The following is a 16,576-nucleotide window of genomic DNA, read 5'->3' as shown; positions in this document are numbered from 1 at the left end:
ATTAAAGGGAAGGTACACCTTTGGTAATTGTCAAAGACCAGTCTTCTCACTTGGTGTATCCCATCATAAGCATAAAATAACAAGCCTGTGAAAATTTGGGCTCAATTGGTCATCGAATTTGCGAGAAAATGATGAGAGAAAAAAACACCCTTCTGGGACGAATTTGTTTGCTTTCAGATAGAAATAAAAGACTTCTAGCTAGAAGTCTTTTATTATTTTAGTGAGAAATTACCTCTTTCTCAAAATCTATGCTACTTCAGAGGGAGCCGTTTCTCACAGTGTTTTATACTACCAACAGCTTTCCAAAGCTCCTTACCAAGTCAGTTTTGTTTTGAGTAATTACCAATCATGTACCTTCCCTTTAACGACTTTAAGCAGTAAACTGAGATTACTTCTGTGTGTAGGCCTAATGATAATAATAATTATGTAAGACTGGAAGTAGGCATGTATCCACCCTGCTGGGTGTTCAAGGCCCATGGGAAATAACAATGAAAAATAAGTCACATACATTCATTGGACAGATGCATGTCAAAATTCTGTCCAAGTTTGTAAATAATTGTTGTTTTTACAAAATAGCAAGAGAGGATGGCTTTCTTAATTTTGGCTGTACACTTTCCCCAGGGGTCTGTAGAATTGGTTCATTGGCCAATGTCTAACTTCTACATTAAAAGTTTTATGTCACTACATTTTTCTTAAAAATAATTATACTCAATCATAACTTCGTTTTAACCACAATCCTTATGTGCCTTTGAATTTACACAAACAAAAATACATGAAAATACACTTCATTTTGTTATAGTACGGCCATGTTCCCAAGTCAGACAGTTGCGCCAATTAGCGTAGAATTGTCCAATTAGGCCCCACCCAACAACAGGATAACTCGCATGTGAAGAATCCTTTATAAGAGCCATTCCCTTTAATGGTAGCAATAGGTTCCAATTTCAACACTCCTGCGTCATCTGATTTCCCACAGGTATTAATAATGGAAACTTTCATTACTCCACTCTGTGAACTGATTCCATGAGTACAATTTATGAGTGTCTGTTAAAAGTGACTCATATCTGAGGAGCGATCAACTAAAATGTCCACTTCTTACAGTGAATGTAACATGATGGCTGGGGTTAAAATGATCTGATTTGAGGAGATCCGCTCTGAACGTTCCTCAATATTCTTCACACATCAAAGTACATCAATGTGTTCAATTAAAATTAGTATCTTAAATAAATTATTGTTTTTCTACTATGGCAGCCAGGCAGATGACTTCAATCCATTCAACAATGTATGTTTTAAGAATATTAATTTTGATTTTTACCCATACACCGATGTGTTAGTACTTTCCCGAGCAGTGTCTTACCAATTGCAATTACATCTATTAAAATTAAAATTAGTATGTTTTAAGAGATATCAAATTTGCATCGGGGATGAAGAATATTAATTCTGGTTTTTACCCATACACCAACGTGTGTTATAGCACTGTATACTCAATACTTAATAGTGTATGTTTTGTTCAATATTAGAAGGTAAATGTTCTGACACAATTTTTGTCAAGTGCTAAGTGAGAATTCCTTGTTTGGAATATGGTTGCATAATTGGAGAGACAGATTGGAGTCTGTGGGGAAAATAAATAATTTTAAACTGTTGATTTCATTTTGTAAACTGTGGGTGGGCAGTTCAAAGAAACTAACTGAAAACAAATGAAGTTTGCAATTAAGAAGTGGAGGGGGGGGGTACGAGAGGGGAGTAGGAGGGGGTCATTTATAAAATATTAAACCACAGTGTCAATCTTTCAAATCATTTGTGCTGTTCCATTTGTCAACTGATGACACAGTTGTCATTCTGCTCAGCACCACTACAGTACTAACGCACGAAATAAAAAAGCTGGTAAGCCTCCTCCCCCCAACATCTCTCTAGAATTGCATTCCAAACAAAATGAGGGGAATTGTTCTTAAACTTTGTTTATATTAAAAAGCATCAATCTTCCAGGACAAAAAAAACCCCATAACTGTAAGACTTGAAATGACATTGAAACATCTGAGCTAGGAGAGCAGTGGTCTAAAATAGCTGCTTCAATTGAGGGAAACATTGACCAGTATGTGTAGGAGTTGTTAAACAGTCACGTCATTGTTCAAGAGTCAAAAGTAAGGTGGAGTGAAAACAATTTACAAAAAAAGGTAACAGTTTTTTTTTTTTTTTTTTTTTTTTTTACATTGGTGGTTATTTTAAGTTATTACTTCTTTATAAACAAAAACTTGGCAGTGAATAATTCTGTGAAATCAACAAAATTGCCTCCAGAAAATGATTACAGATGAGTTTGAATCATGGTTGCGAATGAGCCAAGCAGGTAGAAATCAGTAAGGCTAAATTCCATGGGTTGAACCACAAGTTAAAGCCATTGGACACTTTCGGTAAACAGTATTGTCCAAGGCCCACACTTTGTGTATCACAACTTATATAAAATAACAAACCTGTGAAAATTTAGGCTCAATCGGTCATCGGAGTCGGGAGAAAATAACTGGAAAACCCACTCTTGTTTCCGCACGTTTCGCCGTGTCTTGACAAGTGTTTAAAATAAATCCATAATTCTCGCTATACGAGAATTGATATTGTTTTAATGTTTTCTCAAAAAGTAAAGCATTTCATGGAATAATATTTCAAGAGAAGTCTTTCACCATCATTTCTGTAAACCCTGTAAATTATTTGTAAATCTGTGAACTTGTTTTTGTTTCTGTACTGAAAGTGTATAATGGCTTTAAACAATGTAGGAATGTTCAACCATTTATGCCAACTTCAATACATTTGTGTCTGTGTTCTGGAAAGTCCCGATTACTTCACTTCCCATGAGTTTAGAGTGTTACATATCATCCGCACACCACATGAGGTCTACCAGCATCTGCTGTATCTTCCCTCTACCCTAGGGCACTCTAGACATGTCTACTCTGCATGTGGGGGATCCTTTAGATAGCTAACACAACATTGGAACAAGTAGCTGACCAAAAAACAAACATACTTTATCCTCATACTCTCACAAATCATGATTCATATAAGCCTGAATAGTCTCAGGTTGTCAAAATTACCAACTTTGAACCCAATTCCAATTTTTCTTCAAGATGTATTTTCTTCTTTTAATTCTATCTGTTTTTAAAGTAGATATCTGACCACAGAACTGGCATAATATTTGGGACTCAGAGAAAAAATATGAATATTTTATTGAGTTCAAGGGCTGAATTACATCTAGGCTTTAATAGACATTTCAGGCTAATTGTAGTTACAATTTTCAAAAAAAAAAAATCGGATATTATTAGACAAAAGTATGAAGATTATCATGCCCAACCGAAGGAGCGAGTTCTAATCTCCCGGGCAGCAACCATAACACCAATCGGCTGCAAGAACCCACCGAGTACAATGTCCCCAGAACTGAAAAGTGTTTATAAAGATTGAGAAAATGACAAATCAAGAAATCTAGAACATTTTTCATCAAGAACATTTTTCATCAAGAACGTTTTTCATGAATTTATATATTTGCGATACTTATTCTTTAGAAAGTAGGCCAAGGGACACCTCGTCCTAAGCAGTAAGTATTAGCACTCATTTTAACTTTGAAAACAAAAATTTTTTTTTATTTATTCATTTAGTTTGTGTATATTATGTTCATATACTTATTTCTTATTGATTTATTTATCATTATATTCATTTTATTTAGTGCTTATGTCTCTTGTTTTCTCTCTCTTTTTTTTTGAAGGGTTTTTACAACTTAAAAAAAGGACAGTGCATGACACAATCAGGTAGTTTCACCCTTTTTTCTTACAACATAATTCTTGGAAAGCATGTGCCGCCGAAGTCAACAAGTGACTCACAGTCTACATGTTCCAAGATAAGATTGCCTCATGAACATGATATACTTGTGGTGGGCGTTCACGTCGAACAAACCATGAAATCCTAAGATCCTGTTTGTCTACAAAGGCGTGACATCCCAAATTTGAGAGGTTATATTTCAGTTACCGGATAAATATTATTATTGTTACAGGACACATAATATACTCATCACATTATTGTGTGTTATACTTCCCATAATGGTCGCGATAAACATATCAAGTTTAGGGATGGACCACATGAAATCAAACTCTGAGAATTGTTAATTACAACTTCTCTCTGGTGAACACTTCGGGAAAAAAATCAGTGAAATAACTTAGTGTATTTTAAAATGCATTAATGATATGGTTGTTATTAATTATACATTTCCCATTAATGATATGGTTGTTATTAAATATACATTTCCCAAGCTGTTCGAGATTACACTATTTTGTGAGAATGAATCAAGAGTATCCTTTTGAACAAAAAGGTGACTGCTCTATATTCTGGCACCCCTATGTTCAGAACACAACCCCCGCCCCAACCCCCTGGATGATTTACACGCTACTTGCTAGGGAGTTATGGTAGGGTTAGGGTAGAGTTAGGGCTAGGGTTTTCGAAACATATGGATGTCAGAAAATTAGGGTGTAACCATCACAAAATGGTTTCTAGGGAATATTAACAAAATATTTCAAAGGAACAAAATAACATATAAATAAACACATTGCTCCTTCACTCTGTCTGTATTTTTCATGTTTTAACTATACATTTTGTAAATTCAACGTAATTTTGCTTGTGGCAACCAAATTAAATATTTTAATAAACAATGAATAAAATATCTGCTCTGTAGAGTGATTATTGAAAACTAGAAGATGAATCTCCTTTCCCTTTAAAGACAATGGACACTATTGGTAACTGTCAAAGACAAGTCTTCTCACTTGGTGTATCTCAGCATATGCATAAAATAACAAACCTGTGAAAATTTGAGCCTAATTGGTCATCGAAGTTGCAAGATAACAATGAAAGAAAAATAACCCTGGTTACACGAAGTTGTGTGCTTTCAGATGCTTGATTTTGAGACCTCAAATTCTTAATCTGAGGTCTCGAAGAAATTCGTGGAAAATTTCTTCTTTCTCAAAAACTATGGCACTTCAGAGGGAGCCATTTCTCACAATGTTTGATACCATCAACTTCTCCCCATTACTAGTCACCAAGAAAGGTTTTATGATAATAATTATTTTGAGCAATTACCAATAGTGTCCACTGCCTTTAAAGACACTGTACACAGTGGTAATTGTCAAAGACCAGCGATCTCACTTAGTGTATCCCAACGTATATGCACAAAATAACAAACCTGTGAAAATTTTATCTCAAAAGGTCACCGTAGTTGCAGGAGAAATAACGGAAGAAAAAAAACACCCTTAGTTGCACAAGTTGTGTGCTTTTAGATGCTCAAACTAAAAATCTAATATTTTGGTGAGCAATTACTTCTTACTCGAAAACTATGCTTCACAATGTTTTATGCTATCAACAACTCTCCATTGCATGTTACCAAGAAGGTTTTTATGCTAACAATTATTTTGAGGAACTACCAATAGTGTCCACTGCCTTTAACCTAAATTGGTTGGTTGTGAACACATACCCTAGACAATGCATGCTGATGTTCAGTCCCGTTTAACGTCACATTTAAAAAAAAAAATTCAACATCTTTAAGGAACAAAACAAACTTGGGTTTTATCATCCCACACTGAACCGGCCGTGGGTAAAATATTTCTTCTACAGGTATGTGATATAATACTAAATAGTCACAGGTATTTTTGGAATGTGAAATTTATCAGTAACCTATTGTGTAAATAATCTAACAAAGAAGGTTGAAGCCCCTGGGCAAAATGTCAATGCACATATTTTGAATAAGACTCTTTTTGTTCTTTCAAAATATGTAAGACTCTTTTTGTTCTTAACAAAGTGTAGGATCAGTTGGTATTTTGTCCTCAAGTGAAGATAGAAAGTTACAGGTTCTTCAATTATTATTTTAATATGACTAAAATCAATTGTACAAAGTCACACTAGTTTCAATTTCAATGGTACATTTAATGAATTGTAATGAAATCATGTGTCAGTATACACAGTGTTGTGGCCGAGCGGTTCAGAGCACCGAATTCAAACTCTGGTGTTTCTGATCAGCAGAATGTGGGTTCGAATCCCCAGCCGTGCCACTTGTGTCCTTAAGCAAGACACTTAACCATTGCTTTGTCCTTCGGATGGGACGTAAAGCCATTGTTTTGTCCCATGTGTTGTGTAACGAATGTAAAATAACCCAGTGCACTTTTATCGAAAAGAGAAGGGGTTTGCCCCGGTGTTCCTGGCTGTGGCTGCTGTATGCGCCGTAGCACCTTGTAAACCCTTAGAAGGTGCTACACAATTGGGTCTCAGAATTCATCACTGCAATAACATATCTTTCTGAAAGTTTATATATACTCAGCGCCTTGAGTACCTTGTTTGGTAGATATGGCGCTATTATAAGACTAAGATACTATTATATACTATTATATTATTATACAAAATGGGAAAAAATTTGTTACACAAGATGACTTTGAATTTTTTATTTTTTTTTTATAGATTTGTGGCTGGGTCGGTCAAACCAATTTACTGAAAACATGAATTCAGTTCCCAATTAAAATAATTCCTATTAAAAAAAAACGCAGTCATGTGAACCTTTTTTTTCCAATCTTATTTGTGGGCAGACATAAAACATTCCACAGGTTGGTTTTATTTTTTATTTATTTTTTCCTATTTTTAAGGCAGAATTGAACATTACTCACTGACGTACTACAGCTTTTATCCATAACCAATCGAACCACTTTTGTATTGAGAAGCGTGATGTACATGAGTATATTATGTGATAGGCTCTATAAATAAGTCACAAGAGAGACAATTGACTTTTTGGTTTCTTTTAGGGCCGACATACAACAAGCTTAAATTTGACAAATCTTGTGTGATGTTTGGTTCAAAAGTTATGACCTTTTAAAAAAAAAGATTAATAATAATAATAATAATGTATTTATATAGCGCATTTTCCATATACATGTTCAGATTATGTCATAATCTTTTTAAAAAAATTAAAAAATACTGGGGAAACAGCCCCTTTAATAAAAACATCAACTATTGATGTCTAAGGGATGACCAAAAAGAAATGTTTTATTCACCTTTTCCGATCAAAAACAAAGTTTCTATTTAAGAAAATGTGACAAAATTGACCATATTAGAAGCAGAAAACCACAGAAAGAAAAAAAAATGAAAAAAAAATGTTTTATTTTCACCCTTCGATCACTCAAAAGCCCTGTACTGGAAAGTGGAGTGTGCGACAAGTTTTTGTAGAGCCCATCACATATGTATATCATCCTTTCTCCAGATGGAGAGTCTTCAGTTTCGATTAATTTATCTGACAAAAGGTTGGGCTGACTCTGGTTTTTGAACAGTTGTCTCCTTCCTAGGAAAAAAAGAGAGACTTGACTAATTGCTAGCACAGCTCGCTGATTCAAACACTCGCAGAGAAAGTGGAATTTATGAGTTTCGAGTCTGGTCAAGGCAGGGGTGTGACGTCAATATGACGTCAATAGCTTGCATAAAGGCTGGTGGTGTTGGCACTCAGGGGACCTGTTGCTGTGAACACTGCTCAGTAACAAGGACGGAAACAAAATAATGCACTTTGGGTCTGCAATGATGGAATGAATGAGAACATAGGGCAAGGAACCCCTATCTCTATGGTGAGACTTGCCAAGTCTTCAGGAGAGAATCCACACGATTGCAGGGTTTGTAGCTCAAAAAGTTTACTGGACTGAAAATGCTTTTAAAATACCCTAATTTAAATTATTTTAAAAGACCTTCTATAAAGTTTAACAAATAAGCTGTTTTTATTTGAACAAGCCATATCATTAATTTTTTGTCTAATAGGTAACTATACCTCTATGTACTGAACAGAATGAAAAATATTTAATCAGACATTAGCTCAAACTTTCTAAGAACACAAGACCATCGACCTTGTCTGGTCAAGAGTTAACTGGACTGTCACTAATATCACTTGCCCCGGTGTTAATTTTGAGCCCTAGTCTCCTTAAAGGCAGTGGACACTATTGGCAATTACTCAAAATATTTTTAAGCATAAAACCTTACTTGGTAACAAGTAATGGGAATGGGTTGGTAAAAAACACTGTGAGAAACGGGATTCTCTGAAGTAACGTAGTTTTCGAGAAAGAAGTAATTTTCCACGAATTTGATTTCGAGACCTCAAGTTTGGAATTTGAGGTCTCGAAATCAAGCATAAGACAGCACACAACTTCATGTGACAAGGTTGTTTTTTTCTTTCATAGTTATCTCGCAACTCCGACAATCAATCGAGTTCAAGCTTTCACAGGTTTGTTATTTTATGCATATATTGAGATACACCAAGTGAGAAGACTGGTCTTTGACAATTACCAATAGTGTCCACTGTCTTTAAAGTTTTGTTCCTAATCATCCAGGGGAGGTTTTTTGTTTTTTTCTTTTGGCAACCTTTTTTCATCAATTCCAATTTAAACATGGACAGATTTGACTTTCTTGTGCAAATAATGTCAGAGATTTCTTGCTGTTTTCAACAAGTAGACACTGATTCATCTGAAACATTCATTTATATGACTTTGATAATATATGTCTTTATAATGTTGCCTATAACGAGCATTACCTTGCCAAAAGCCAATCTATGACCCTACTGTGACACTGAGAAAATGTGACACAGAGAGTTCTTTATCAAGTCTGGAAACAACATTATGATGAAGATAATGTGTTTTATTTTCCAACAGTGGAAACCGCGCGCAGCCAGCGCTGTACAAAACTATCTCTATAAAAACTGCTCCTTACAGAATGGTGTCTTATGAACAACTGAATTAAGATTATGAAAAAAGACCCACAGGAACCAGTGTACTGCATGTCTAGGCTATGACTAAGCTAATGAATAAACATAAAACAACTATCAATACAAGGAGTATGCAAATGAGACTAGTGCTACTTCAGGTCCCAATAAACAATGACCATGGGGTGCAAAGATTAAGATTAAGATTGGCTGAAGAACAGAAGAACTTTCCCACAGATGCAATATACAATGACTGAACGAAGTAAGTATATATAATATAGTAAAACCATGGAGATCACCTCTTTGTTAAAATCAAAGGAAGTTAACCAATTAAGCAGAGAAAACAAAACCATGACAGGTTTCACCTGTCACACTACATTTTAAAACAAACTACTTTTTGGGTCTGTGTATAGATCATGAGGGAGTTGCATACAGTTACTTTGTCTGTGTATTCACACAGGTACCATAGATATAGAATTAAAATAACTAGATCGGCCGCGCGTACATACGCGCCATTGCCTGTGTAGAAAAAGTTTTTGTTCGCCATGGACGCAGTAAAAGTTTCACGTTCGAAAGGCGACGCGCGAAAATGAACACGGGAGATAGGCCTTTGACGCGCTAAATGTCACGTGCTGACGGCAAAAAGTCACGTGCTGACAGCATCGCACAGAAAATGTTCACGGGAGATAGGCCATGGCGGCCCCCATGCCAGAACCCGCGTATGTACGCGCGGCTGATCTAGTTATTCTATTCTATATCTATGACAGGTACCAGTACATATGGAATGAATTCATAATGAAATTCTTGGGATACACAAGTGATTGATAAATAGCGAAAACTCCATGGGGCCAATTGTAAAAGGCTAAAAGTCACATATATTAATAAAACCAATGGTTCAGCACACAAACAAGCTACATGAGTCGCCTGACCACATTGGCAAAAAGCTGGAGTTTTGTTCATGTTCATCCACCACTCCCAAGCTCATAAAGGTTTTAACAGTTCAGATCTTTCTAATAAAACAGTGGTAATACAAAAATTGGTTTGCTACACCTGTACTGTATGTACATGCTGATGCAATTTTAATTGTAGTTTTTAAATGAAGACAATTTTTTTCAAGCTGCTGTTTTGGAGACTGCAGACTTTTAAATGTTAAACCAAAATAAAACCGCCCATTTAAACAAATAACATAACTTTTGATATAATTGAAAAATTTTCGCAACTTATCTTTTAAAAGCTATTATTACCTATTCTTACTTGTCAATTCATGAAATTGAGACAAAAAAGACCTGCGGGAACAGTGATGCGCTCAAAACAAACATTTAGGACTCGACAGTAAAGTCATGCTTGTTTGGCACTATGTGCTGTTTATTGTAATGGATTGTTAAGGCTAGTCAGAATTCTTCTTCTTCTGAAAACACCAAATCGGAAATATAATGATTTCCCAGCTCATAGTGGAATTTTGTAACTATTTGATGAAAGGTCCAGTCATTTTGAGAGAATGTTTGAAAGTTTCATGATGTTGTGTCAGATTGGTCCTCTAGTTAAAACATTGACAGTATGCTACGTGTACAAAAAAGTAGGTGCCATTATTATTATTTTGTTTTTATTTATTTGTTACTCTGGTTGTGAAGCCAAGAATTCTACATAAAAAAAGTGAACTTAATCGCTATACTAACATAGAACCCCATGGAGAGAAAGGAAGTTTCAGTTTTAGATGTGGGAGGAAAACCACAGAAATGATTCCAGACAAAAACCACGCTATCAGGAGGGACTCTGGAAACCCAATCCACATAACACCCCCTGGTGGGACTCGAAGCAGGGTCCTTGAGGTAGAGGGCTTGGAGTAAATACCACCAGCAAAAGCAAGGATAGGCTCCTTACCCCAGTATTTTCTGATAATAAAGGTGTTTTTTTTTAAGGCAGTGGACACTATTGGTAATTACTCAAAATAATCATCATCATAAAACCTCACTTGGTAACGAGTAATGGGGAGAGGTTGATAGTATAAAACATTGAGAGAAATGGCTCCCTCTGAAGTGATGTAGTTTTCGAGAAAGAAGTAATTTTCCACGAATTTGATTTCGAGACCTCAAGTTTAGAATTTGAAGTCTTGCGAAATCCAGCATCTGAAAGCACACATCTTCGTGGGAAAAGGGTGTTTTTTTTCGTCCATAGTTATCTCCCAACTCCGACGACCAATCGAGCTCAAATTTTCACAGTGGACACTATTGGTAATTACTCAAAATAATTATTAGCATTAAACCTCACTTGGTAAAGAGTAATGGGGAGAGGTTGGCAGTATAAAACATTGTGAGAAACGGCTCCCTCTGAAGTGGAGTAGTTTTCGAGATAGAAGTAATTTTTCCACGAATTTGATTTCGAGACCTCAAGTTTAGACTTGAGGTCTCGAAATCAACCATCTAAACGCACACAACTTCGTGTGACTAGGGTGTTTTCTTCTTTGATGACCGATTGAGCTCAAATTTTCACAGGTTTGTTATTTTACGCATATGTTGAGATACACCAAGTGAGAAGACTGGTCTTTGACAATTACCAATAGTGTCCATTGTCTTTAACTTATTTCGTCTAAAATTATCGCTTACATAATTTGTGAGAGTGGCCTCAGGAAACATGCAAGATGTTTGTTAAGTGTTTGGAGTGGTCAAACAAGCCAGTCAACTAGCAGGGTTTGCATGTTTCAAAATAATTTAGTAAAACAGACGCTCAAGTAAAATAATCGACCTACCTTATCTTCTATTACTTCCTTCATTTCTTCAGACTCTATCGCTGAGCTAACTCTCTCCGTGCTAATGATGATCCCATCTATAAAAAACACAATCACAATCCTGTCAGAATTTAAACCTCCATTTCTTTCTTCCTCTTTTTCGACTTTTATCATTTATTATATTCACATGATAAAAACAAAGATGAAGAAATATGCAATAAATAAAAAAACAAGAAACTGTACTTGTTAAAGGAATGGTGCAAAATCGGTAATTGTCAAAGACCAGTCTTCTGACTTGGTGTATCCTAACAATAAGCATAAAACAACAAGCCTTTGAAAATTTGAGCTAAATTGGTCTTTGAAGTTGCAATAAAATCATGAGAGAAGAATACCCTTGTTGGACGAATTTGTGTACATTCAGATAGGAATAAAAGACTTCTGGCTAGAAGTCTTTTTTTATTTTAGTGAGAAATTACCTCTTTCTCAAAATGTATGCTACTTCAGGGGGAGCCTTTTCTCACAATGTTTTATACTATCAACAGCTCTCCATTGCTCGTTACCAAGTCTTTTTTTAAGGTGATATTTGTTTTGAGTTATTACCAAACGTGTACCTCCCCTTTAAAGGCAATTCTATATAATGTAAAGGCCAGCAATATTATTTTGGTTGTGACGTCAGAAACAGTTTTTGGTTGGGGTCGCCAAAACGCACTCCATATTTCCAGCCCGGCTACTTAATTTTCCAGTTTGATAGCCCGGCGAGCTAGTGGAAAAATAATGCAAAAATCAACATCACAATTACTAATGAACTATGCTGGAGGCATATTGTAAAATTAAATACTTTCAGTGACCAATTTGTGCAATGGTTCAAGATGAATGTGTTTTTCAGACGACCAATAAAATCTGAGTTACTAGACCTACTGACTACCATAAAAATACATTAATTTTCGACCCCTGATGATACATGTTGTATTTGGCTGGTAACCTTAATTTGCTTTGCCATTTATGACGACTACAACACCCACCTCTATCAGTATGAGGTTCGCTGCTTCTAACGAAGACAGCAACAAGAAGTTCTCCGTCCTTCTCTATGGGTGAAGGAGCAACATAGACAACGTCTTCAGCAGTAAAACCCCCCTCATCATTTCGCTTCTTCCGCCTATTGCTTTTATTGTTTAGAACCACTGCAAGCTTTGTACGGAACGGGATGTCGATTCTGTCTTTCCACTTCTTCACCTGAAAAAAAACAAACCACAATTTCATATACAATTAAGAATAGAACCAATACTTTCTCACATGTTTTTGTTAAAGGCACTGGACACTATTGGTGGTTACTCAAAATGATAATAACTTCTTGGTAACAAGCAACAGATAGCTACTAATAGTACAAAACATTGTGAGAATCGGCTCCCTCTGTGTTCATTAACAAAGTTTGTTGGCAATTTTTACTCAAATACTAAAAGACTTCCTCTGAAGGCACAATTTGTTCAACAAGGATGATTTTTCTAACGTTATTCTCTTGCAACTTTAAAAACCATGAATTGAGTCAATATTTCCACATATTTTGTATTTTATACTTATTTGGGATACACCAAGTGAGAATACTGTGGTCTTTGACAATAACCAAGTAATTTTAACCACGATTAGATAATTTCTCTCCCAGACTTAACTCTCCCATTACACAAGTTTTAAATAAACTACTTACTGATATTGATTTAAACTTCATTGTAACTGCTCCATTTCTTTCATCCTCTGACAAAGATGAAACATGTTTTGCAGATGGCTGGGATGGCGGTGCTGTCATGATCTCCAGAACTGTTGTTTCTAGAGGTGCTAGCGTCGTTCTAATTGGTGTTGTCCATTCATCAGCAGTAGTTGCTGCTTCATCAGTTACAGCTGCTACAGTTGTTTCCATTGACGTTGCAGCAATTGTGATTGCTGCAGTAGTGAAATCATCAGCTACAGGTGCTGCTGTTGTGATTGCTACAGTAGTGACGTCATCAGTTACAGGTGCTGTTGTTGTGATTGCTGCAGTAGTGACATCATCAGTTACAGGTGCTGCTGTTGTGATTAATGCAGAAGTGGCATTATCAGTTACAGCTGCATTTGTTTCTGTTGAAGACGGTGCTGCTGTTGTGATTGCTGCAGTAGTTGCATCATCAGTTCCAGCTGCAGTTGTTTCCATTGAAGCTGCTGTTGTTGTGTTTGCTGCAGAAGTGGCATTATCAGTTACAGCTGCAGTTGTTCCCATTGAAGAAGGTGCTGCTGTTGTGATTGCTGCAGTAGAGGCATCATCGGTTACAGCTGCAGTTGTTTCCATTGTAGAAGGTGCTGTTGTTGTGATTGCTGCAGTAGAGGCATCATCGGTTACAGCTGCAGTTGTTCCCATTGTAGAAGGTGCTGCTGTTGTAATTGCTGCAGTAGTGGCATCATCAGTTACAGCTGCAGTTGTTCCCATTGTAGAAGGTGCTGCTTTTGTGATTGCTGCAGTAGTGGCATCATCGGTTACAGCTGCAGTTGTTCCCATTGTAGAAAGTGCTGCTGTTGTGATTGCTGCAGTAGTGGCATCATCAGTTACAGGTGCAGTTGTTCCCATTGTAGAAGGTGCTGCTGTTGTGATTGCTGCAGTAGAGGCATCATCAGTTACAGCTGCAGTTGTTCCCATTGTAGAAGGTGCTGCTGTTGTAATTGCAGCAGTAGAGGCATCATCAGTTACAGCTGCAGTTGTTCCCATTGTAGAAGGTGCTGCTTTTGTGATTGCTGCAGTAGTGGCATCATCAGTTACAGGTGCAGTTGTTCCCATTGTAGAAGGTGCTGCTGTTGTGATTGCTGCAGTAGTGGCATCATCAGTTACAGCTGCAGTTGTTCCCATTGTAGAAGGTGCTGCTGTTGTGATTGCTGCAGTAGAGGCATCATCAGTTACAGCTGCAGTTGTTCCCATTATAGAAGGTGCTGCTATTGTGATTGCTGCAGTAGTAGCATCATCAGTTACAGCTGCAGTTGTTCCCATTGTAGAAGGTGCTGCTTTTGTGATTGCTGCAGTAGAGGCATCATCAGTTACAGCTGCAGTTGTTCCCATTATAGAAGGTGCTGTTGTTGTGATTGCTGCAGTAGTAGCATCATCGGTTACAGCTGCAGTTGTTCCCATTGTAGAAGGTGCTGCTGTTGTGATTGCTGCAGTAGTGGCATCATCAGTTACAGGTGCAGTTGTTCCCATTGTAGAAGGTGCTGCTGTTGTAATTGCAGCAGTAGAGGCATCATCAGTTACAGCTGCAGTTGTTTCCATTGTAGAAAGTGCTGCTGTTGTGATTGCTGCAGTAGAGGCATCATCAGTTACAGCTGCAGTTGTTTCCATTGTAGAAAGTGCTGCTGTTGTGATTGCTGCAGTAGTAGCATCATCAGTTACAGCTGCAGTTGTTCCTATTGTAGAAGGTGCTGCTGTTGTAATTGCTGCAGTAGTGGCATCATCGGTTACAGGTGCAGTTGTTCCCATTGTAGAAGGTGCTGCTGTTGTAATTGCAGCAGTAGAGGCATCATCAGTTACAGCTGCAGTTGTTTCCATTGTAGAAAGTGCTGCTGTTGTGATTGCTGCAGTAGAGGCATCATCAGTTACAGCTGCAGTTGTTCCCATTGTAGAAGGTGCTGCTGTTGTGATTGCTGCAGTAGTGGCATCATCAGTTACAGGTGCAGTTGTTCCCATTGTAGAAGGTGCTGCTGTTGTGATTGCTGCAGTAGTGGCATCATCAGTTACAGCTGCAGTTGTTCCCATTGTAGAAGGTGCTGTTGTTGTAATTGCTGCAGTAGTGGCATCATCAGTTACAGCTGCAGTTGTTCCCATTGTAGAAGGTGCTGCTGTTGTAATTGCTGCAGTAGTGGCATCATCAGTTACAGGTGCAGTTGTTCCCATGGAAGAAGGTGCTGCTGTTGTAATTGCAGCAGTAGAGACATCATCAGTTACAGCTTCAGTTGTTCCCGTTGTAGAAGGTGCTGCTGTTGTGATTGCTGCAGTAGAGGCATCATCAGTTACAGCTGCAGTTGTTTCCATTGTAGAAGGTGCTGCTGTTGTGATTGCTGCAGTAGTGGCATCATCAGTTACAGCTGCAGTTGTTCCCATTGTAGAAGGTGCTGCTGTTGTAATTGCTGCAGTAGTGGCATCATCAGTTACAGCTGCAGTTGTTCCCATTGTAGAAGGTGCTGTTGTTGTAATTGCTGCAGTAGTGGCATCATCAGTTACAGCTGCAGTTGTTCCCATTGTAGAAGGTGCTGCTGTTGTAATTGCTGCAGTAGTGGCATCATCAGTTACAGCTGCAGTTGTTCCCATTGTAGAAGGTGCTGCTGTTGTAATTGCTGCAGTAGTGGCATCATCGGTTACAGCTGCAGTTGTTCCCGTTGTAGAAGGTGCTGCTGTTGTGATTGCTGCAGTAGTGGCATCATCAGTTACAGGTGCAGTTGTTCCCATTGTAGAAGGTGCTGCTGTAGTGATTGCTGCAGTAGTGGCATCATCAGTTACAGGTGCAGTTGTTCCCATTGTAGAAGGTGCTGCTGTAGTGATTGCTGCAGTAGTGGCATCATCGGTTACAGCTGCAGTTGTTCCCGTTGTAGACAGTGCTGCTGTTGTAATTGCTGATATAGTGGCATCATCAGTTACAGCTGCAGTGGTTTCCATGGTAGAAGGTGCTGTTGTTATGATTGCTGCTGTAGTGGCATCATCAGTTACAGCTGCAGTTGTTTCCATGGTAGAAGGTGCTGTTGTTGTGATTGCTGCAGTAGTGACATCATCAGTTACAGGTGCTGCTGTTGTTGTGATTGCTGCAGTAGTGGCATCATCGGTTACAGCTGCAGTTGTTCCCATTGAAGGTGCTGCTGTAGTGATTGCTGCAGTAGTGGCATCATCAGTTACAGCTGCAGTTGTTACCATTGAAGTTGTCAGTGTTCCAATGGTTGTCCCATTTGAATATTCAGCCAGGTTTAGAATCATCAAGAGGCACAATGTGGTGGCTGAAATAAAAAATAAAAAAGATTTTCTGTTTGATAATTTGCAAAATGTTTCTCTCAAGATCTAGATGGAATATCAGATGATCGAGGCTAAGTTTCATGGCTCTGCTTATTGCGAAACT

At 37.6% G+C, this 16,576-nt stretch overlaps 1 protein-coding gene across 1 annotated transcript in view; it reads right to left on the bottom strand.

Moving 5' to 3' along the window:
• Window positions 1-16,576, bottom strand: part of LOC139952845 (uncharacterized) — a 44,089-nt gene that overhangs the window by 16,367 nt on the left and 11,146 nt on the right. Inside the window, exons 2-4 of the mRNA XM_071952105.1 lie at window positions 13,165-16,457; window positions 12,485-12,695; window positions 11,484-11,560 (exon numbers count right to left, since the gene is read on the bottom strand). Of these exons, the coding sequence (XP_071808206.1) occupies window positions 11,484-11,560; window positions 12,485-12,695; window positions 13,165-16,457 (3,581 nt within the window). The remainder of the gene's footprint in view (window positions 1-11,483; window positions 11,561-12,484; window positions 12,696-13,164; window positions 16,458-16,576) is intronic.

This window comes from Asterias amurensis, chromosome 2, assembly GCF_032118995.1.
Source record: "Asterias amurensis chromosome 2, ASM3211899v1".
NCBI lineage: Eukaryota > Metazoa > Echinodermata > Asteroidea > Forcipulatida > Asteriidae > Asterias > Asterias amurensis.
This window is presented reverse-complemented; position numbering and strand designations above follow the sequence as displayed.